This window comes from Gorilla gorilla, chromosome 1 (assembly GCF_029281585.2).
Source record: "Gorilla gorilla gorilla isolate KB3781 chromosome 1, NHGRI_mGorGor1-v2.1_pri, whole genome shotgun sequence".
NCBI lineage: Eukaryota > Metazoa > Chordata > Mammalia > Primates > Hominidae > Gorilla > Gorilla gorilla.
In genome coordinates this window covers 9,073,533-9,099,157 of record NC_073224.2, presented here as the reverse complement: position 1 = coordinate 9,099,157, position 25,625 = coordinate 9,073,533, and the positions used below count along the sequence as shown (strand labels likewise).

Genomic DNA, 25,625 nt, shown 5'->3' with positions numbered 1-25,625 from the left:
AATCAAATGGAATAATACAGTGCCTGGCACACAGTGGATGCCTAATAAATATTAACTCTTATTGTTAGTACAGATTCAGAAACTGAGGCCCACACAGTGTGTGTTTTCCCTGAGATAATTTAACCAGCAAATGCCAGAATTAGCATGAGAACCTGGAACCCTTGATATTTTTGAACTTTTGATTTCTTTTCCATTAAGACCACTTTTTGTGTCGTCTCAAATTACTTTCAAAGGATAAAATGAGAGAGAAGAAAACCCCTGAGACAAGCATGGCCTAAATTTAAAAGAAGGAAAGAAGAAACTCTGGAGGTGTGTGTGCATATACAAAACATAAGAAACAAAAAGGATGAGTGGAGGGTGGCAGGGAGGAGGCAAGTGACATAGACACAAAACCTCTAATTAGACTTTTTAATAAGATGTAACTCATTAGGACATAATTACATTTCTTATTAAATGATTAATCATAAGGTTAGAAGAAAAGGTCATGCTGAATGTTAATTATACATCCTTTCAAGAATTTCAAAGATGTTAACAACAGTACTCATAAATTAACTCAAACTCTTGGCAGGAAATTTGGCATTATCTTTAAAAATTCAAAAGGCATATATCCTTTCAACAATCAATACAATAAGAAGAATTTATCCTACTAATAATTTGGGGAAGTGTGCAAAATGTGCAAAACAGGATGTGAAGTGCATTATTGGCAATACCAAATATTAGAAAAGTGCCAAGCATTCATTAACAAAGAAATTATTATTATGGTCAATTCATACAATGAAACATATGGGATACAAAATGTTCCCCAAAGTAGATCGTTAAATGAAAAAAAAAAAGTACACAAGAATTAATGCCAGATTAAACTATATTTGTTTTTTTTAAACATAGGATATAGATACACAAATATGTCTGCACAAGCAAATGCTGCAAAGACACATGAGAAACTTAACAGTGATTGCCTGTGGAAATGAGAATTGAAGTTGGGGAGCAATAAGATGGGGAGGAATAGACATTTACTTTCACATAGTAGACATATACACACACACACCCAATTTTTAACCATATATATTTAACATCAGTTTTAACATTTTAATGTCCCTGGCAACCTGTGTGACTCAGCAGGTGAATAACAAGTAAAAGTAAATTAAAGGCTGTAAAGAAGTAGACATAGGCCAACAGGTATAGTGAAGGACAAATTTAAGAGTAAAGAATTTGAAAGCTTCACTTATATATGGCCGAAAAGTCTTACCTGACACTTAGCACTACAGTATTTGGCGACGCGGCACTGAGAGCATCGCATCAGCTTTTCCTTCCTGTGGAGAAAAAAATTAATTCTGCATTAAGAAATGAGTGGGAAACATACTACGTAGTTGAAGAAAGAAAACATAAGTCAACATACAGACACCAGTATGTTCTGTTTACTCCATTATGTACAGTCCCTTAAGATTTGGATTTTCACACGGATGAGCCTCCTCTTGAACCTTCCATGTGAGACACTGATAGAAAAACTAAGTCCTTTTGTCTGACAGAAGATGGCGGGGAAGAGGCAGGACCAGCTTGCAGCTCCCGATCGGACAGACAGAGCAGCGTGTGGGGGAACTTTTGATCCAAGAACTGCCACAGCAACATACCAGGTAAACTAAGAGAATCCACAGACCCTCTGAAGGAACTGTATCGCCACTGCAGGCTCCCTGAGACTCTGAAAAGATGTGAGCTGCCTGCTTGCTCAGCAGGGAGGCTGGTGGTCTGGGGCAAGTTCTCAGCCCCAGTCACCAGCTGCCTGGAAACAGACTCCGTGCTGCTGTGGGGGCACGGTGGGAGTGAGACCAGCCTTTAGGACTGCGGGCTGTGTGGGAGCGGGATGAGGCCTGTGACTGCTGGCTTTCCCCCACTTCTCTGGCGGCCTGTGTGACCCAGTAGAAGCAGCCATAATCACCCTGGGAACATAACTCCATTAGACTGAAAACCACATCCCCATCCCAACAGCAGCCGCAGCAATCCCCAGCCAAGGAGAATCTGAGCTCAGTCACACCTATCCCTGCCCCCTGGTGGTCTTTCTCTACCAGCCCTGGGTGCCAAAGACAAAGGCCATAATCTCTTGGGAGCTCTATGGCCCTGCCTACCACCTAAGAAACCTGAATAGGTAACCAGGCGACCTTAGGGCAAGTTTGCTTCCTCCCTGTAGGACCACAGCTGATGTGTTCCTGAAAGCACCAACTCCTGGCTGGAGGCCAACCAACACAAAACCAGCACACTAAACAAAAATACAACCAAGGGCCCTTGTAGAGTCCACTTCACGCCCCTGCTACCTCCATCAGATCACAGGACTCTTAGCAGTCACTCCCCAGTACCAGCCCAGAGCCCAGTACTTCCACTGGGTGGCTAGACCCAGAAGAGCAAAAACAATCACTGCAGTTTGGCTCTCGGGAAGCTCCATCCCTGGGGGAGGAGGGAGAACACCACATCAAGGGAGAACCCCTTGGAACAAAAGTATCTGAACAGCAGCCCTTGAGTCCCATGTCTCCCCTCTGACACAGTCACCCAAATGAGAAGGAACCAGAAAAACAATTCTGGTAATATGACAAAACAAGCTCTTTAACAACCCCCAAAAGATCACACCGGCTCACCAGCAATGGATCCAAACCAAGATAAAATATCTGGATTGCAAGAAAAAGAATTCAGAAGGTTAATTATTAAGCTAATCAAGGAGGCACAGAGAAAAGTGAACTCCAACTTAAAGAAATCAAAAACCTGATACAGAATATGAAAGGAAAATTCTTCAGTGAAATAGCGTAAATAAAAAATGATCACAACTTCTAGAAATCAAAGAAACACTTAGAGAAATGCAAAATGCACTGGAAAGTCTCAGCAACAGAATCGAACAAGCAGAAAAAAGTACTTCCGAGCTTGAAGACAAGGCTTTCGAGTTAACCCAATCCATCAAAGACAAAGAAAAAAGAATTTTAAAAAATGAGCCAAGCATCCAAGAAGTTTGGGACTATGTTAAGCATGCAAATCTAAGAATAACTGGTGTTCCCAAGACAAAAAAAAAGAAATCTAAAAGTTTGGAAACATTATTTGAGGGAATAATCAAGGAAAACTTGTCTGACCTTGCTAGAGATCTAGACATCCAAATACAAGCTCAAAGAACACCTGGGAAACTCATCACTTAGACACACAGTCAAGAGGTTATCCAAAGCAAAGATGAAGGAAAGACTCTCAAGAGCTGTGAGGCAAAAGCATCAGGTAACCTATAAAAGAAAACCTAACAGAGCAACAGCAGATTTCTGAGCAGAAACTGTCAGAGGCATGCATGTGAACCAGGGCAACTCTATCTTTAATAGGAGCTGAGTTAAATGAGGCTAAGACTTACTGGGCTGCATTCCCAGACAGTTAGGGCATTCTAAGTCACAGGATGAGACTGGAAGTCGGCACACAATACAGGTCATAAGTACCTTGCTGATAAAACAGGTTGCAGTAAGGAAGCCGGCTAAAACTCACCAAAACCAAGATAGTGATAAGAGTGACCAGAGGTCACTGGTGGTCCTCACTGCTACACTCCCATCAGTGCCATGACAGTTTACAAATGCCATGGCAACGTCAGGAAGTTACCCTATATGGTCAAAAAAGGGGAGGCATGGATAATTCACCCCTTGTTTAGCATATAATCAAGAAATAACCATAAACATGGACAACCAGCAGCCCTCGGGGCTGCTCTATGGAGTAGCCATTCTTTTGTTCCTTTACTTTCCTAATAAACTTGCTTTCACTTTACTCTATGGACTCACCCTGAATTATTTCTTGCATGATATCTATGAACCCCCTCTGTAACAAAACCCTATAAGCTAGAAGGGATTGGGGTCCTATTTTTAGCCTCCTTAAACAAAACAATTATCAGCCAAGAATTTTGTATGCAGCAAAACTAAGCTTCGTAAATGAAGTAAGATACAGTCTTTTAAGACAAACAAATGCTGAGAGAATTTGCCACTACCAAGCCAGCACTACAAGAACTGCCAAAAGGAACTCTAAATCTTGAAAGAAATCCTCGAAATACACCAAAATAGAACCTCCTTAAAGCGGAAATTTCACAGGACCTACATAACAATAACACAATAAAAAAAACACAAGGTATTCAGACAACAAACAGCACAATGAATGGAATAGTACCTCACATCTCAATACTAACATTGACTGTAAATGACCTAAATACTCCACTTAAAAGATATGGAATGGCAGAATGGATAAGAATTCACCAACTAAATTTCTGCTGTCTTCAGGAGACTCACCTAACAGATAAGGACTCACATAAACTTAAGGTAAAGGGGTGGAAAATGACATTCCATGCAAATGGACACCAAAAGTAAGCAGGAGTAGCTATTCTTATAGACAAAACAGACTTTAAAGCAAAAGCAGTTAAACAAAACAAGGAGGGACATTATATAACAATAAAAGGACTAGTCCAACAGTAAAATATCACAATCCAAAATATATATGCACCTAACACTGGAACTCCCAAATTTATAAAACAGTTACTAATAGACCTAAGAAATGAGATAGACGGCAACACAATAATAGTGGGGGATTTTAATACTCCACTGTCAGCACTAGATAGGTCATCAAGACAGAATGTCAACAAAGAAACAATGGACTTAAACTATACCCTAGAACAAATGGACTTAATGGATATTTACAGAACATTCTACTCAACAACTGCAGAATGTACATTCTATTCATCAGCACATGGAAAATTCTCCAAGATAGAACATATGATAGGGCACAAAACAAGTCTCAGTAAATTTAAGAAAATCAAAATTATATCAAGTACTCTCTCAGACCACAGTGGAATAAAATTGGAAATTAACTCCAAAAGGAACCCTCAAAACCATGCAAATATATGGAAATTAAATAACCTGCTCCTGGATGATTGTTGGGTCAACAATGAAATCAAGATGGAAATTTAAAGTCTTTGAACTGAACAATAACAGTGACACAACTTATCAAAACCTCTGGAATACAGCAAAAGCGGTGCTAAGCGGGAAGTTCGGAGCATTAAATGCCTACATCAAAAAGCCTGAAGGAGCACAAATAGACAATCTAATGCTACACCTCACAAAACTGGAGAAACAAGAACAATCCAAACCCAAATGCAGCAGAAGAAAAGAAGTAACAAAGATCAGAGAAGAACTAAATGAAATTGAAACAAACAAAAAAAATGCAAAAGATAAATGAAACAAAAGGCTGGTTTTGAAAAGATAAATAAAACTGATAGACCATTAGCAAGATTAACCAAGAAAAGAAGAGAGAAGATCCAAGTAAGCTCAATTGGAAATGAAATGAGAAATATTACTACTGATACCACAGAAATACAAAAGTTTATTCAAGGCTACTATGAACACCTTTATGTGCCTAAACTAGAAAACCTAGAGGGGATGGATAAATTCCTGGAAATATACAACCCTCCAAAATTAAACCAGGAAGATATAGAAACTCTGAACAGACCAATAACAAGCAGGAAGACTGAAATAGTAATTCTTTAAAAATTGCCAACAAGAAAAGTCTAGGACCATAAGGATTCACAGCTGAATTCTGTCAGACGTTCAAAGAGGAACCAGTATCAATCCTATTGACACTATTCCAGAGGATAGAGAAAAAGGGAATCCTCCTTAAATCATTCTTTGAAGCCAGTATCACCCTAGTACAAAAACCAGGGAAGGACTTAACAAAAAATTAAAACTACAGACCAATATTCCTGATGACACAGATGCAAAATTCCTCAACAAAATACAAGCTAACTGAATCCAGCAGCACATCAAAAAGATAATTCATCATGATCAAGCGGGTTTCATACCAGGGATGCACGGATGGTTTAACATCCACAACTCACATGTGATATGCCACATAAACAGAATTAAAAACAAGAATCACATGATCATCTCAATAGATGCAGAAAAAGCATTTGACAAAATTCAGCATCCCTTTATGATTAAAACCCTCAGCAAAATCCGCATAGAAGGGACACACCTTAAGGTAATGAAAGCTATCTAAGACAAACCCACAGCCAACATTACACTGAACAGGGAAAAGTTGAAATCATTCCCCCTGAGAAATGAAATCAGACAAGGATGCCCACTTTTACCACTTCTATTCAACATAGTACTGGAAGTCCTAGCCAGAGCAATCAGACAAGAGAAAGAAATCAAAGGTATCCAAATCAGTAGAGGAAGTCAAACTGTTGCTGTTTGTTTGCTGATGATATGATTGTATACCTAGAAAACCCCAAAGACTCATCCAAAAGCTCCTCGAACTAGTACATGAATTCAGCAAAGTTTCAGGATACAAAATTAATGTACACAAATCAGTAGCTCTGCTATACAGCAACAGCAACCAGGCTGAGAATCAAATCAAGAACTCAAGCCCTTTTACAATAGCTGCAAAAAAAAAAAAAAATAAAATACTTAGGAATACACCTAACTAAGGAGGTGAAGACCTCTACAAGGAAAACTACAAAACACAGATGACACAAACAAAAGGAAACATGTCCCATGCTCATGGATGGGTAGAATCAATATTGTGAAAATGGCCATATTGCCAAAAGCAATCTACAAATTCAATACAATTCCCATCTAAACACCACTATCATTCTTCACAAAACTAGAAAAAAAAAATCCTAAAATTCATATGGAACCAAAAAAGAGACCACATAGCCAAAGCAAGAGTAAGCAAAAAGAACAAATCTGGAAGCATCACATTATCCAGCTCCAAACTACACTACAAGGCCACAGTCACTAAAACAGCATAGTACTGGTATAAAAATAGGCACAATGAAACAGAATAGACAACCCAGAAATAAACCCAAATACTTACAGCTAACTGATCTTCAACAAAGCAAACAAAAACATAAAGTGGGGAAAGGACACCCTATTCAACAAATAGTGCTGGGACAATTGGCAAGCCACCTATAGAAGAATGAAACTGGATCCTCATCTCTCACCTTACACAAAAATCAACTCAAGATGAATCAAAGACTTAAATCTAAGACCTGAAACCATAAAAATTCTAGAAGATAACATCGGAAAAACCCTTCTAGACATTGGCTTAGGCAAAGACTTCATAACAAAGAACCCAAAAGCAAATGCAACAAAAGCAAACATAAATAGATGGGACTTAATTAAACCAAAAAAGTTTCTGCACAGCAAAAGAAATAATCAGCAGAGTTAACAGACAAACCACAGAGTGGGAGAAAATCTTCACAATCTATACATCCGACAAAGGACTGATATCCAGAATCTACAAAGAACTCAAACAAATCAGCAAGAACAAAACAATTCCATCAAAAAAGTGGGCTAAAGACATGGACAGACAATTCTCAAAAGAAGATATACAAATGGCCAACAAGCACATGGAAAAATGCTCAACATCACCAGTTATCAGGGAAATGCAAATCAAAACCACAATGTAATACCACCTCACTCCTGCAAGAATGGCCATAATCAAAAAATCAAAAAATAATCGATGTAGGCACAGATGCAGTGAAAAGGGAACACTTTTACACTGTTGGTGGGAATGTAAACCAGTACAACCACTATGGAAAACAGTGGAGATTCCTAAAGAACTAAAAGTAAATCTACCATTTGATTCAGCAGTCCCACTACTGGGTATCCACCAAAAGGAAAAGAAGTCATTATACAAAAAAGATACCTGCATACACATTTACAGCAGCACAATTTGCAATTGCAAAAATATGGAACCAGCCCAAATGCCCATCAATCAACAAATGGATAAAGAAAATGTGGTATATATATACACCATGGAATAACACTCAACCATAAAAAGGAACAAAATAATGGTATTCGCAGCCACCTAGATGGAATTGGAGACCATTAATCTAAGTAAAGTAACTCAGGAATGGAAAACCAAACATCGTATGTTCTCACTCATATGTGGGAGCTAAGCTGTGAGGATGCAAAGGCATAGGAATGATACACTGGACATCGGGGACTCAGGAGAAACGTTGGGAGGGGGTGAGGGATAAAAGACTACACACTGGGTGCAGTGTACACTGCTCGGGAGATGGATACACCAAAATCTCAGAAATCCCCACTAAAGAGCTTATTCATGCAACCAAACACCACCTGCTCCCCAAAAACCTATTGAAATTAAAAAAGAAAAAGAATCTCAGAGAAAAAAATAATAACGCATGGCCCTGGACCCATAGATCCCCATGTACTACAAGAGAATGCTGTGGTACGCACCCCCAGGCCCCCCACAAAAAAAAAGTCCTTTTTTAAAACTTTGGTAGAATATACATAACATAAAATTCACTACTTTAACCATTTGAAGTGCCCCACTTCACTTCATAGATACTGATCTCTCCATATCAAATTCACATCCAGTCCATAAACTGGTTAAAAGTATTTTATACCCTTCAAATACACAAATTTTGTCTTAAATTATCATATAGTTTAATTATGAATATACTCCTCCTGAGAAATGGTTTTAAAATTCCATTTAATTCAATTACCACTTTAGACATGCTGAGTTGAGATGCTTTAACTATCTCCCCCAAATCACCTGGGTAACAAAAAAGCAGATATTTTTAAAAACCTGAATTATAAAATAAAAATAATAAATCTGATGGTAAAATTCACAGTGACAAGGATCAGACGGGACTGTGTATAGTTTCAAGGTGGTCAAGGGCTCTAAAAGTCAACCTATAATACTAACATCAATGACAAAACAGAACAGCTCTTTCTAAGCACTTCTGATATGACAGGCACAGTACGAAGCTCTTTACATCTATTAACTCACACTAAATTTGAAACAGTTCTGTATAAGGTAAGCAGTCTTATTATGCCGACTTTAGAGATATTTCAATACGTTTTCAAAAGATAAAAAGTAGACAGAGTAGTACACACTGCTAAGGCATCACACCATAAAGTGAAAGTGGCAGGTGATACCGAAAGGATAAAAACGGAATCCTATAGAGAATCAGAACTTGAATACATCAGGTACCTCACCCCTGAAAGAACAGAAGTGAGTTATGGGGTGTAAAACATGGGGAGTGGTTAAAAGTCTAAATAAAGCAACGTCAAAAAATTCCATCCACCCCCAAGTGCAGAACTCTAGCTTCTAGGTATCAATACTCCAGCAACAAGCCAAACCCAAGCAATCGGGCCCTAGAGTTCTTGATTGTAACCACACACTACACTACCATTCTTCAGTGAAACTGGATACAATCAAGTCAACACTTAGCTGTTCATGAGACACACTTCAAACAAAAGGACATGCAATGGTGGAATGAAAAGGATAGTTCACGCAAATATGAACTCAAAAAAAGCCTGTGTAACTACATAAGTTTCTGAAAAAAAGAGACTTGAAGGTTAAAAGCATTAATAGAGATAAAGCCAATACACAGTGACAAAAGACTTCCATCACCAACTGTTACGTACAAAGTAACCAACATACCCAGTCTCAAAATCTAAAAAGTATACATCACAGATCCCTAAGGAAAAAATGACCCATATACAGTAAGTTAAAGCAGGGCCTGGAATATAGCAGGTACCATATAAGAGTTAGACATTATAAATTCTCTTTCAGAAATTCATAGATCAAGAAGATAAAGAATAAGTAGATAAAGAAGATAAAGAATAAGACCAGTCTGGGCAACATAGTGAGCCCTCATTTCTACAAAAAAAAAAAAAAAATTAAAAAATTAGCCAGGCATGGTGGCACAAGCCTGTGGTCCCAGCTACTTGGGAGGCTGAGGTGGGAGGATGGCTTGAGCCCGAGAGACTGAGGCTACAGTGAGCTGTGATCACACCACTGCACTCCAGCCTGAACAACAGAGTGAGACCCTGTCTAAAAAAAAAAAAAAAAAAAAAATTAGGAATATAAGAATATTACTCAAGATTCAGTCGGGTTAAAAACAAGAGAATTCTGGGGAAATGATGGCAGTGATGTAATTTTTTAATCTCCTTGACTCTCCCCATAAAAAAAAGAGCAAGTAGGACAGTAAAACCTAATCACCACTCCCCACCCTGGAAAACATCAATAACAAACCTCAAAATATGACTGGGTGGAAAAAACTATGAGTGGTTCTGAGAGCAGAATTAAATCAGTATCTTTATTGTAGGAAACAAGGCAACTTAACTTCCAACAGACCTGTAAACAAGGAGGCCCCAAATCGCCAAAAGCTGTCCAGCATAGAATGCCAAGCCAATCTGAGAACCGCAGCCAAAACTGGGAAAGGGTTCTTTCTTTAGCAAACCTCTTTAAGATGAATTCCCCAGGGCTGCTCTGAACCCTGCCTTCCTTAGACCTGGCTCCTCAGATTTTCTCACTTCCCTCTCTCTTGTCTAAGTTAATCAGAGGCTATGTCTGTTGGCTAAAAACAAAGATCCACAAGTACATACAAAATGTTTGTTCTTGATTTTAAAAAATAACAAGCAGAATCAAGATACCTAAGAAGCTCAGGTGATGAACACCTAGCAAATATCAATCCTTCATTTCCTCCTCCCTCCCATAGCTACCAAAAAAAGGCTATAATAAATGTTGACATAGAAGTTTGGTAAACTAACTAACAAGATAATTCAGAGTACTTGAATAATTTATGTGTCATTTAAGGTGTGATGGCAATTCCTTAACATGAGTTATTTAAATGTTTGGGATTGTTTTTACATATTAAATGACTAAACAAATAAATCTAAATTCTTACTTTCAAAAAAAAAAGGCAAGTTGAGTCCAAGAAAAAAGTGATGTGTGCTTGATTAAACCAACTACTGAAACTTTGATGCGTTACTGCTTTTCTCTTTGGGGCATGGTTCAGAGCAGCAGCCCCCTGGCAGGCTCCCCTGCAGAGAAAATACTTGGGCAGCAGTGAGAGAGAACAGGAGGTCAGCAGAAACACAGCCACCAGACAGTACGAGAAAACGTTCTTTTTCTCTTAAAAAAAAAAAAAAATCAAGAGGGCCACATCTGTAATTTCAACCTCAGTGACACGCTTGGGGAACACAGAATCATCTCAAAAAAAAAAAAAAAAAAAAAATTGGCCAGGCACGGTAGCTCACGCCTGTAATCCCAGCACTTTGAGGCGGGCGGATCACGAGGTCAGGAGTTTGAGACCAGCCTGGCCAACATGGTGAAACCCTGTCTCTACTAAATATACAAAAATTAGCCAGGCATGGTGGTGTGTGCCTGTAATCCCAGCTACTCAGGAGGCTGGGGCAGGAGAATCGCTTGAACCTGGGAGGTGGAGGTTGCAGTGAGCCAAGATCGTGTCATTGCACTCCAGCCTGGGCGACAGAGCGAGACTCCATCTCAAAAAAAAAAAAAAAAAATCACCACATGTCATTTCAAAGAACAACAAAGCCGTATTTTTTCGGGAAAAAAAGAGAAATGTCTATGTCAAATCAAAAACATAATTAATTAGCAGTTTATAGAAAAAGGACCACTTATTTTAGGTAGCTTCAGAGGCTAAAACAAGAAATAGTGAATGGAAGTTAGAGGAGGGCAGATTTTACCTAAATTGTAACGATTTTTCTGGTGACAGCAACTGTTCAGAAGTCTAATGCAATGCCCTGAGAAGCATGGGGTTCCCAGTGACTTGACATGTTTAAGGAGAATCTAGTAGTAAGTATATTTGCTAGACATGAGGTAAGGGAATTTCCAGTATTGCAAAAGAGAAGGAGTTAGATAAGTTTTCTTCCAGTTCCAAAATTATTTGGTTCTGTTTCTCTTGTGCAACCAATAAATATAAACTAAATTTGAAGATGACAGAAATTGTGCATATTTTAAGGCAAAGTATGGTGGTCTCAGAAAGGTAGAGAACATGCTGTTTGCAGAGGGTTTGTCTAAAAAGTCCATCTAGAACTGGAGTTTCTGAATGAAAAACCGCAACCTCTGCCTCCCGGGTTGAAGCAATTCTTATGCCTCAACCTCCTGAGTAGCTGGGATTACAGGCGTGCACAAACACGCCCAGCTAATCTTTGTATTTTAGTAGAGATGGGGTTTCACTGTGTTGGCCAGGCTGCTCTCGAACTCCTGGCCTCAAGTGACCTGCCCACCTCAGCCTCCCAAAGTGCTGAGATTACAGGTGTGAGCCACCATGCCCAGCCAAAAAATAATCTTAAAAAAAAAGTGAGGAATGTATCAGTCACAGAAAAGTGATTACCTTTTTTCCCTTCATTTCAAAGATGAATATTAGCATTGTACCACCAAATAAGAGAAGATATTGATATTATTTTTTACCAGAATAAATGGGATCGTTAGCAACCCACCCTCTTCAAAAAAAAGCAAAAAGGAATCCCCTATCACTTGTTCATACAACCTGACTCTATAGAACGGAGTGTCATATCAAAGAAAATTCTTAGGTTACTCAGTGTCCCAGACACAGTGGTTCATGGAGCACAAGTTAAGTCCTCTCTTCTGGATATAGGCTGGGCCATAATTAGTTTCTCCAACAGCCTAAGCTACTGAAATGTAAAAAGAAAATAAAAACTGGGCAAAATTAACTGTTCTTCAGTCTTCCAGTATACAAATTAAAAACTTAGATATGGGTATAGCAGGAACAACCATCTCTAAGAAATTTTTAAGAAGTGGGGCATGAAATTGATTGAGTCACTCAAATCTCAACTATGGGGGTACTATTTTAGGGACCATCTCTCTATCCTTCTTGGGTGTCAGAGGGAAAGAGTATGTCCATGTTTAGAAACTCTGCGCTAAAACAATAAAACCAGTTACCAGAGAGTGGGAAGGAAGTTTCCTGGAATGGATATAGAAAACAAAAAAATCCTAGTGACTCCCAAATTCCCCCCGGCCCTGGGACCCACAGAATCCACTTTAAACTTCCTATAGAGAAAAAAATTCATCTACAACACATTCCTATATAATCAACTCATTATTCAGAGCTCCTTCCTAGTAACGTGTCTTAATTACCTAAAAGTCTCTGTGATGGTTAATACTGAGTGTCAACTTGATTGGATTGAAGGATGCAACATATTGTTCCTGGGTATGTCTATGAGGTTGTGGCCAAAGGAGATAAACATTTGAGTCAGTGGACTGGGAAAGGCAGACCCCCCCTCAACCTGGGTGGGCACCATCTAATCAGCTGCCAGCACAGCTAGAATCAAAGCAGGCAGGAGATCGTGAAAAGGCTAGACTGGCTTAGTCTCCCGACCTACACCTTTCTCCCATGCTGGATGCTTCCTGCCCTCAAACATCGGGCTTCAAGTTCTTCAGTTTTGGGACTCAGACTGGCTTCCTTGCTCCTCAGCCTGCAGATGACCTATATTGGGACCTTGTAATCATGTGAGTTAATTCTTAATAAACTCATATATACAGATAGATAGATAGATAGATAGATAGATAGATATTCCATTAGTTCTGTCCTTCTAGAGAAATCTGACTAATACAACCACTTAGCAGCTGTGTAATACTAAGCAGTTTAACCTCTCAAAACCACTGAACTAAAATGAGCATAAATAATAATAATAACATTACATGGGCCCTGAGATTTAAATAAAACTTAAAAACTTAATATCGTGCTTGGTTCACAGAAGTGCTCGGTAACTATTACTCATTATCATCACAGTTTTATTATTATTTTAAGATTTTTAAATTGCAAACTTTCAAAATGTTTCTAGATATCATCTGAAATATCTTAGTACTAACAGATTAAACAATACTAATATATTAACTAGTTTAGCCACTGTACAAATTCAGAATTTTATAAACCTTTGAATGTTTATAATCCTTAGAATATTTTTCCTAGTTATTTTTGGGAAAATTTCAGAATTTTTAAAAATTGAAGTGATTACACCCACCATCCACCTATCAAATGGCTATTAACACACACCAGCAGATGTGGTCAAAATTGTACAGACTCATAGGAAAATAGAATTGATTTGGATTCATTTTTCTTTTTTATTTTTGAGACAGGGTCTCGCTCTGTTACCCAGGCTGGAGCACAATGGCGCAAACACAGCTCACTGAAGCCTCTACCTCCCAGGCTCAGGCGATCCTCCTACCTCAGCCTCCCAAGTATCTGGGACCACAGGTGCATGCCACTACACTTGGCTAATTTTTTAAATTATTTGTAGAGACAGGGTCTCCCTATGTTGCCCAGGCTAGTCTCAAACTTCTGGACTCAAGCAATCCTCCCACCTCAGCCTCCCAAAGTGCTAAGATTAGAGGCGTGATGAGATTAGAGCCACTGCACCCAGCCTTGGATTCCTTTTTCTACATTCCATTTCATCTTATTTCACATTTCTAACACAAAGTATAAAACAAAAAAAAATGTAATGGTTAGTATTTCGAGGAAAATTACTCTATACTTCACTGGCACCATACCTTCCTAGGAGAAACACAAGCACCTTAAATCCAGCAGTTTGGGAAAAGCACAGCAAAATATGTGGACCCAGTTAGAATCCGAGAGGCAGACCAGCTGCTTGAGTACTCCCCTTCCACTGTCTGCAACCCTCTAAACTAAAGCTAATATCCTTGTGGAGCCTGTGCCATCTGATAAACACAAACCCCAGGTGTGAATTCAACAAGTGCTCGGCAACCGGCCACCATGGGCATCATCGCATAATGTCCCAGGTGGATGACAGTGGAGAGGGTAATGCAGTCACTGCTTCTTGGAGATGGCAATCAAGAAAGGCAGACCAACACACATCACTTGCAGAATGAACCATAATACAAAACCATTTTTTGAGAAGTGACACAGACTATACAAGACCCCAGTTCAGATGAAGGAAATGTCACTTTCTGATGAATAAAGAGTGAGTGGCAGAGAATGGTAGGACTATTTTGGGGGACAAGAAAAGAAAATGTTTTAGTAGTTTAGGGTTCAAAACCTGCAATACTTACTAGGGGCGTACCCTTGTAACATCTTGTAGCCTCAATTTCCTCCTCTGCAAAGTGGGAATAAGTGACTTACTCACGGGACTGCAAGGCAAACTATGAGATAATCTATATGGAGCGCCTGCTAACACAGCACCAAGCAAAGTATTTAGTGCAGAGTTAAAACTGAGGCTGCTGGGTGTATTCTCAAATTGTTCAGGATAGTTTTGTCCATCTCTATCAGAAAAGTTTCTTCTATATCACTTCCATGGTTGCTAAAAACCGAAAAAAGCTACATCTACGTATGTCACAAATGTAGTCATCTCCACACAGGTACACAGACCATTTATTAATACCACTTTTTGAAACCCACATGTAGCCAGACTACTTGGCTCTAATTTCAAATTTTGACTAGTATCCTAAGTATCTGATACCTCAATCTACATTCACTGAAGTCATAATTTTTAATGTGATCAGAATAACTGACTTCAAAGTGGTCTAATTCAAGAAGCTCCAACTTTAAAGTTGTAAAAATGCTTTTTGAAGGTTGCATTTGTAGAAATGAAATTTGAAAAGACTATTAAATATTCAATAATATTAAAAGGCAATTACAACTCCTAACATTCTGTTTGCTTTAGGCAAGGTAATGTCTGTAACAAGCTAAGGAGCAAATTAAAACGCCAGGGTCCTTGTGTTTTAAAACAACACGGTTCTAAACTCTCCTCATCATACTAACAGTATTTAAAAGATTATACACTGCCTGTTGTAAGTCACTCGGACAGCTAATCATTGGAAATAAGTGAATTAAGAATCAGTATTAAAATACACTGGCTTGTTTTTCAGGTAGAGCACAGCGAGTAGACTGGAGAAAGCTGTGACCAAGATGAACTGCAGAAAAGGAAGTTTTTTCTAGTAACAACACCCGTCCCTAAATAAGCAACCTCTTCAGTCTAGTCTAGTAACACAACTCTGATCATCTAAGAGATGTGTTCAATTTCCCTAAGTCTTCTTGAAATCTAAAATAATTTTTTAAAAATGAGGAAGAAGAAAAAAATCTGATTTTTCCCAAAGATTGAAATCAAACACCCTTTAAGTATATAACTATTGCTAGTACAAATATCACAGTAAATACATTTTTAAAAAGTACCATGGGTAAAATTTCAAATAAGGTATAAGAATATTTGATCAATATTTTCATAACATACTATGACGTAAGCCTTCAAAATGGCAACAGATGCCCACCTTGAGTTCAGTTCCAGAAAATATTTTGTCACTCTAGAAAAATTCTCTCTCTTACTTCCTCCAATTAGAAAACAACACATCAGCACCATGCTTCCACTTCAGCTTCGGGGGTGGGAAAATCAAAAGCTAAATTCACTAATTGGAGTCGTTTGTTCATTTCAGAGGCCTGAAGCCATCTTCTCCTTCTGCCTGCTTTAAATATTTGCTCTTCTATTTTACAATTATGTATAATACTTTGTTTAACTTTTAACTGTAAATTGCCTCAAGTCTCCTTGGAAGTAAGCAATGACAAAATCTCAATTAATTCATTCTCTCTTTTGAAAAATAATATGACACTTCAAGTTTATAAAGAAAGACTAGCATGCTGCCTAGTTCCTAAGTAAAGAAACCTTCAAAGAAGAGGCCTTAAGAGACATGGAATTAAATGTTACAGCTGCAAGTGCACTATAATTAATTACAAATTCTCATCGATTTTTATTGAGGTCAATCATCTGCTGATAGCCATGGAATGACAGTTAACGGGGGTTGGTGCAAGCACTTTGATGCCTGCTGACCCTCCTCTAGTGAGCATGTTGTATGCCCAAGAGAAGGCTCTCCATGGCCCTAAAATACCACTCAGATATTTTTCTTATCAAACACCCATCTGAGTTTGAGCATATCTTTTTATTCTATTTTTTTTAGCACATGTCTGTAGCAGCCAGAGAGTTTAAGAATACCTTGAGATGAAGTATAGACATCCCTCTAAAAGGCTATGACTACAAGTCATTTGCACTTAGTATGAATTAATTTATTCAGATAATCTTACTTCCTTTTTCCACTTAGCTGAGATTTTAGGAATAGAAATTTTGCATAGAGTAGGTACAGAAAGGGGAGATAACAGTGATGAACATTTAAAAAGCCTAGAAAGAAGCCTGTAATCCCAGCACTTTGGGTGGCCGAAGTGGGTGGATCTCTTGAGGTCACGAGTTAGAAACTAGCCTGGCCAACATGGCGAAACCCCATCTCTACTGGCCAGCTGCAGTGGCTCACGCCCGTAATCCAAGGACTTTGTGGGGCCGAGGCAGGCGGGTCACCTGAGGTCAGGAGAGAGGAGAAAATGCAGTATAACAAAAAGGGAGTTAGAATGTATAAGAACGTTTCATTTTCCATAAAGTTTCGAGTCAGGCCCAACATTCTCTGAAGTATGAAATACAGAAAGTACAACGAGGAGGAAAAATTCTAAGAGAACTGTACTTTAAGCCTGGCTGCTTCATTTACTGCTCTCCATCTACAGGCAATGAATAAATGTATCCACCCCTAAAGGTATTCTAATCGTAATAATAAAAGCTACCTAGAATGTCAAAAGGAATTTTCATATCACATATACATTGTAAAATTAAGTTTTTTCAATGTATTAAAAGACTGAAAAGAAATATACCAAAATATTGATTTTTTTCTTTAAATGATATGAATTGGGGTGATTTCCCCCTCCTTTTATTTTTTCCATTTTTCAGTTTTATGTAACAAGATTATTTTACTTCCACGATCAAATAAACATAAACATTAATGAAAAGGAAATATGTATTATTTAACAGCCTTAAATTGTGTCTGGTCTAACGCAGGGCATAGAGAGAAGGACAGACAGACAGATAGGTATGTCAGCTTTAATTACAATTTATTCCAATGTTTAGAATAGTAAACACAAATATATACTTTATTCAAACATAATTTAAATTAAATATTCTTTATTAATTGAATTTATTTCTAACTGGCATTAGCTATAAAGGATGTTATCAAATGAAATATTTCTTAGTTTTTGATAACATGAGAAGCTGACAACTTACAATAATAAAATCAGTATCATATGCTAAATACAAAAATCTAATAGTTCTGGATTTAATATCTTCCACAATATAAAAAGCAATCATTTCAGAAAAGAAACCGTTATTAAAAAGAAGAAAAGCTTTTGCCATAAGGAACTTGGGTTACTCAGCCTTTTTCTGAAAAGATGTCTCAACTTCATCTGATGATTCACATTTTATCATGTTCTTTGACTTATATGAACTTGAAGGTCACCTAGATAAAGTAAAACTTTTTTTTTTATATTAACTTTTATTTTATTTGGAGTTAGTCAATCAAAACATTACTTGTTTGAAAATATAGACATGGAGAAATCTTTAACAAGCAAGATATGACAGAAATTAAAGGCTATTCCACAAAACAACCCTGCCATTCATTCACTGATTCATTCTTTCAACAAAAATATACTGACCCCCTTCCAAATGCCAAGCACTTAATTAGAAACACAGTGGGCACTGTCCATTGTTTACCCAAAAACCACCCCACTCTTTCCTACCATGAAGAAATACTGTGATTTGCTGATGTAGCAAACACAGAACTCTTGATTTCAGGGAGAGGAGATTGCCAGAGTCGGGGAATAAATCATGATTAATCTAAACTTAAAAAAAAAATGTATGCCTCATGGGCACTGGTCACTCTAAGAACAAGCCATGTGGCCCCGTTTTGGCTAATGACCTGTAAACAGGTACACTCACTTCTCATTATTCATATATTCCATATTTGCAAATTCACTTATTCACTTATATTTATCTGTAACTCCAAAATCAACAGTCATAGCATGTCTGCAGTCAGTTGTGGACAGAAGAGGAAAGGCCAAAAATGTGTGTCGCCCAATATGTATGTTCCCAGCTGAAGTCAAACAAGAAGACACTGCCTTCTCAGCTCTCACAGTGTAAGTGTCCTTTTTGCAGTCCACTTGGTGCTCTGTTTTTCTCATTTTTCTCGATTTGACTGTATAATATGGCCCCTAAGCACAGTACCACAGTGCTGTCTCGTGTCCCTAAGCACAAGAAAGTTGTAATATGCCTCACAGAGAAAATACATGTGTTAGATAAGCTTCACTAAGGCATAAGTTACGGTGCTGCTGACCCTGAGTTCAATGTTAATGAATCAACAATATATATTAAATAAGGTGGCCGGGCATAGTGGCTCATGCCTGTAATCCCAGCAGGAGTGGGAGGCCGAGGTTGGTGGATCACTTGAGGTCAGGAGTTCAAGACCAGCCTGGCCAACATGGCAAAACCCCATCTCTACTGGCCAGGCGCGGTGGCTCACGTCTGTTACCCCAGCAGTTTGGGGGGCCGAGACGGGCGGATCACCTGAGGTCAGGAGTTCAACACCAGCCTGGCCAACATGGTGAAACCTCATCTCTACTAAAAATACAAAAATCAGCAGGGCATGGTGGCTCATGCCTGTAATTCCAGCTACTCGGGAGGCTGAGGCAGAAGAATTGCTTGAACTTGGGAGGTGGAGGTTGCAGTGAGCCGAGATCGCGCTGTTGCACTCCAGCCTGGGCAACAGAGCAAGACTCCGCAGCAAAAATTAAAAAAAATAAAATAAGGTGTCTTTAAAAAGAAACACATAATAAAACAAGGTTATGTACTGATCAGGTGACAAATATGTTGTGACTAGAGGCTTTCAGGAACCTAATCCTGTATATCTACTAGGAGGAATGAATGGCTCAGTATTGGCTAATTCAGTTTTCACAGTAACTTTATAAAACATACCTACTGGAAATAATAAAAATGAACTACATTTCTAATGAGAGACTTTTTTTTTTTTTTTTTTTTTTTTTACCAATTTTCAACCTTCTTAGCACAAGACACAACATAAGAGTAAATGCCACCACTCTGTTACATCAAATAGCCAACTTCCAATTTTTGGATGAGAAAAATAAGTTAACTATTTGTTTAAGCCACTACAGTGGAAGTGTATTCACAAAGATGTAACAAAATGGTGCTTCCTCCTTTTCAATACACAGTACAGTGGTCCTGAAAGAACACAGCGAAGATGTTCTACATTCTAGCATACCAAGCCTTACACATGCTGCTTATTTTCTAGTCAAATAGAGCAGCACATGTTAATACTTCTATTTCTGCCCTTCAAAATTAAGGTCAAAAGATCGGCAATAATGTGAACTGACTAAAATCTAATTTTTTTGTTGTTGTTGTTTTTGTTTTTGTTTTGAGACAGAGTCTTGCTCTGTCACTCAGGCTGGAGTGCAGTGGCATGATCTCGGCTCACTGCAACCTCCGCCCCCTGGGTTGAAGCAACAATCCTGCCTCAGCCTCCCAAGTAGCTGGGATTACAGGTGTGCACCACCACGCCTGGCTCATTTTTGTATTTTTAGTAGAGACGGGGTTTCACCATGTTGGCCAGGCTGGTCTCAAGCTCCTGACCTTAAGTGGTCCACCAGCCTCAGCCTCCCAAAGTGCTGGGATTACAGGCATCAGCCACCACACTCGGCCTTAAAATCCAATTCTTAATAAAGTTTTGGACTTTATTATTACTTAGAAATATGCCTAGCTTCTCAAAAAAAACTATTTTATTTGACACGTGATAAAGGAATGTCTGGAAAATAGATATGGTCTGATTAAGATATAAATATGATGGTATAAATATTACAATATTACATATATATACACACACAGCTCACTACGTGTCTTGCTATTTCATATTGATAGAACCGATCTTATGTTCATATTGATGGACATTAGTGTTGATAACAATGTTTTAAGCTATTATAAACAAGCAGGGCACAGTAGCTTTGGGAGCCCAAATCCTAGCACTTTGGGAGGCCGAGGTGAGGGGATCACCTGAGGTCAGGAGTTCAAGACCAGCCTGGCCAACATGGTGAAACCCCATCTCTACTAAAAATACAAAAATTAGCCAGGCGTGGTGGCAGGTGCCTGTAATCCCAGCTACTTGGGAGGCTGAGGCAGGAGAATGGTGTGAACCCAGGAGGCAAAGGTTGCAGTGAGCCAAGATCACGCCACTGCACTCCAGCCTGGGCAACAGTGCGACACTCCATCTAAAAAAACTAAACATAAATAAACCAGTATAAACAACATTACAATGAACACATACTTGAACTGTGCACTTATACAATTCTTTCCAAAACTTTCTGGTCTCAGTCCTGACTTAAAAATTACTGAAGGATCTTAAAGAGGCGTTACTTAGGTCGACTTCTCTACTGATATTTAATGTATTACAGATTAAAATTAAGACGTTAAAAAAATAATGTATTGGCCGGGAGTGGTGGCTCACGCCTGTAATACCAGCACTTTGGGAGGCTGAGGTGGGCGGATCACCTGAAGTCAGGAGTTCAAGACCAGCCTGGGCAACATGGTGAAACCCCATCTCTACTAAAAATACAAAAATTATCTGGGCATGGTGGCGCACAACTGTAATCCCAGCTACTCAGGAGGTTGAGGCAGGAGAATCACTTGAACCCGAGAGGCAGAGGTTGCAGTAAGCCAAGATCGTGCCATTGTACTCCAGCCTGGGCGACAGAGGCTTTGTCTCAAAATAATAATAATAATAATAATGTATTAATTCATTCAAAAGTAAGAATCCTATTACATGTCAACATATTTTAATAAAAAATAACTAAATTTTTCAAAACAAAAATAAGTTAGTGAGGAAAGTGGTAATGTTTTACTTTTTTGATAATCCTTTTAATGTCTGGCTTAATAGAAAGCAGCTAGTTTTTTTTATGTTTCTTCATTCAATCTACTGCAATGTAGCTTCTGGAAGATCCACAGTATACTCATGAGATAATAAGAATAAAAAAGGCAAATAATTCTTTTTTTTTTTTTTTTGAGACGGAGTTTCACTCTTGTTGCCCAGGCTGGAGTGCAATGACGCCATCTCAGCTCACAACAAACTCCGCCTCCCGGGTTCAAGCGATTCTCCTGCCTCAGCCTCCCGAGTAGCTGGGAGTACAGGTACCTGCCACCACACCTGGCTAATTTTGTATTTTTAGTAGAGATAGGGTTTCTCCATGTTGGTCAGGCTAGTCTTGAACTCCCAACCTCAGGTGATCTACCTGCCTCAGCCTCCCAAAGTGCTGCGATTACAGGCGTAAGCCACCATGCCCAACCATAATTCTGAATTATTATCATGAAAATAGTTTTCACATAAATCCCTGAAAGTCCCACGGGTACTCCCAGAGGCCTCCGGACTCCACTCTCATTCCATTTCTTTAAAGTATGTATTCCTAGAAGTAAAACTGCTGAGTTGCAAGAAAGCACAACTTGAACAATTTTGCATATTGACAAACAGGTCTCCAAGGCAGCTGGAGGAATTTACACTCCCACAGCCGTATAATGAGAGTTCCCTTAAATCTGTATCTGATCACCTCTTGATACCGTCATTTCACATTCTGCCGGTCTGATGGGTGTAAAATGTTATCTCAATGTGCTTTCCCTTGACAAATGGTCAGGGTTTGAGCATCTTTTCATGTCTATTCACCATGCATAATTTCTCCTTTATCAACTGCCTGTTCATAGCATTTGCATATTTTCTACTGAGTTTTCTTAGTGAATTTAATCCTTTGTTGAGTGCCTGTTTTACAAACTCATTTCTCACAGACTGTGTCTGTATTTCACAACTAGGCACTATGAAAGAATATAATACTGTAATTAAATAGCTTACACTAGTGCCACGTGGCCTGGAATTAAAATTTAGTTGACCACTGTGATGGTTGATACTGAGTGTAAACCTGATTGGATTGAAGGATTGATCCTGGGTGTGTCTGTGAGGGTGTTGCCAAAGGAGATGAACATTTGAGTCAGTGGACTGGGAAAGGCAGACCCCCCCTTAATCTGGGTGGGCACCATCTAATCAGCTGCCAGCACAGCTAGAATAAAAGCAGGCAGAAAAATGTAAAAAGAGAGACTGGCCTAGTCTCCCAGCCTACATCTTTCTCCCATGCAATGCTTCCTGCCCTTGAACATCAGACTCCAAGTTCTTCAGTTTTGAAACTCGGACTGGCTCTCCTTGTTCCTCAACCTGCAGATGGCCTATTGTGAGACCTTGTGATTGTGTAAGTTAATACTTAATAATCTCCCCTTCATATATATATATACACACACACACATATATATATACACATATATATACTTAATAAACTCCTCTTTATCTATAATATATAATTATATATATTTAATATATAATTATATATATTTAATATATTATATATAATTTAATATATTTAATATATTATTTTTATATATTAATATATATAAATATATTTATATATAATATATTTATATATAAATATATTATATATAATATATTAATATATATTATATATATTTATATATATTTATATATAAATATATTATATATTTACATATATTTATATATAAATATAATATATTTATATATAATATAATATATTTATATATAATATATTATATATAATATATTATATATAATATATAATTATATTATATAATATATATATTATATAATATATAATATATATTATATATAATATCTATAATATATTATATATTAATATATTATATATAAATATATTATATATAATATATAATTATATAAAAATATATAATATATAAATATATATAATATATAATATATTTATATATAAATATATTATATATATATAAAGCAATCTCCCTGTTTATAGCTCATTTTTAACAATCCTCAGAAATGGAAAATTGTAATTGATCAACCTTGACTAAACAAGAAGATTCCCAATGGCAATAAACTATAACATCTATTTCCCCCCAGAGAAAATGAGAAAGAAAACAATATTTTATATCTATATTAAGTATATATATACTTAATAAACTCCCATACACACACATACACACACACACACACACACACACATATATATTCCATTACTTCTGTCCCTCTGGAGAACCCTGACTAATACAATCATTTAGCAACTGTGTAATACTAAGCAATTTAATCTCTTGAAACCACTGAACTAAAATGATAATAAATAATAATAATAACATTACATGGGTGTAATAAGAATAAAACTTTTAAAAACTTAATATCATTCTTGGCTCACAGGAGTGCTCAGTAACTATTACTCATTATCATCACGGTTTTATTATTAAGATTTTTAAATTGCAAACTTTCAAAACCTGTTTCTAGATCTTATTTGAAATATCTTAGAACTAAGAGATTAAACAATACTAATATATTAAACAACTTAGCCTTTCTAGAAAATCAGAATTTTATAAAGCTTTGAATGTTTATAACTCTTGGGATGTTTTTCCTGGTTATTTTCAGGTCCTTCGCATATCTAACAATGAAAAATTACTGAATTAAAGTAACAGTTGAAGTTATTCGCAGAAGTAACCATGGGTATAGCTAAACAGTAACTACTTCTTAGCCTGAAAGCAACCAAATATGAATACAATAACAATGAACCTAATGTTTCTGGAAAAATCATTAATCAAACTGACTTTTAAAAGTTTTGAAAAGGCCGGGTATGGTGGCTCACGCCTGTAATCCCAGCACTTTGGGAGGCCAAGGTGGGTGGATCACTTAAGGCCAGGGGTTCAAGACCAGTCTGGACAACACGGTGAAACCTCATCCCTACTGAAAATACAAAAATTAGTCAGGCATGGTGACACACACCTGTAATCCCAGCTACTCAAGAAGCTGAGGCAGGAGAATCACTTGAACCTGGGAGGTGGAGGTTGCAGTGAGTCGAGATCACACCACTGCACTCCAGCCTGAGGGTCAGAGCAACACTCTGTCTCAAACAAAAAAAAAAAGAAAGAAAAAGAAAAGTTCTGAAAAGTCAACATCCATACCCAAATAGATGGAAAACTTCTATACATTTTTCTCATATCTCAGAAAAATATTCAGAGGTAATACAGTGCATTAAATACTTTTATTTTTCTACCTAGATAATAAGGAAGGCTGAGAAAATCTTAATGCATCAACTTCATCCTCTCCTATACACACTAGGCTAATACGAATAGTTTTCAATACAGGAGAAAAAAGATAATTAACTCTTTTCAGGTAAACTAACCCATTTCACTAAAAAGCAATCTCCCTGTTTATAGCTCATTTATAATAATCCTCAGAAATGGAAATTCATAATTGATCAACCTTGACTAAGCAAAAAGATTCCCAATGGCAATAAACTATAACATCTATTTTCCCCCAGAGAAAATGAGAAAGAAAACAATTTTTGAAATGTCATTACTTGAATGCTTTTTAAAAACTATGTGATATTTTAAATGGAAAATGTTAATTATCTTTTAAAGACCTTCTTCTGAATGCCATAACCTTCCTATTGCTGCTGTTCTTTCATTACTGGTCCCATAAATACACTAAGAGTCTTTTTGTACCATGGCTCTGGTAGGTTCTGGATATATAAGGATCAATAAGACAGTTCCTATTTTCAAGGACTGTTGATGCTACAACAGAGGCAGAATAGCAGGAACAGCAATAATGCTCACCAAGGGCCTATTATGTGATGTCAGGTTCTGTGCTAGATACCTGTAACATGCAGTTGTTGAAAAGTAGGAATCTTGAAATTGAGATATCTGAAGTAATAGTTACTGTGCTGGGGTATGGCCATGGGTATAGCCATGGGCTGCTGTCCTAGGCTATGGCAATGGGAAGAGGTAGCTACGGTAAGGTAAAGGCAAAGAGAATTGGAAGTGGGGACAAACGGCCCAGGTGTCAGATGGATGCTCAATTCGCTAAGA

General features: G+C 37.7%; 1 protein-coding gene across 3 annotated transcripts in view; it reads right to left on the bottom strand.

Moving 5' to 3' along the window:
* The window catches only part of SMYD3 (SET and MYND domain containing 3), a 753,414-nt gene that overhangs the window by 602,052 nt on the left and 125,737 nt on the right, over nucleotides 1-25,625 (bottom strand). For all 3 annotated transcript variants that reach the window (XM_019032483.4, XM_055373981.2, XM_055373976.2), the window contains exon 2: nucleotides 1,247-1,310. In XM_019032483.4, the coding sequence (XP_018888028.3) occupies nucleotides 1,247-1,310 (64 nt within the window). The remainder of the gene's footprint in view (nucleotides 1-1,246; nucleotides 1,311-25,625) is intronic.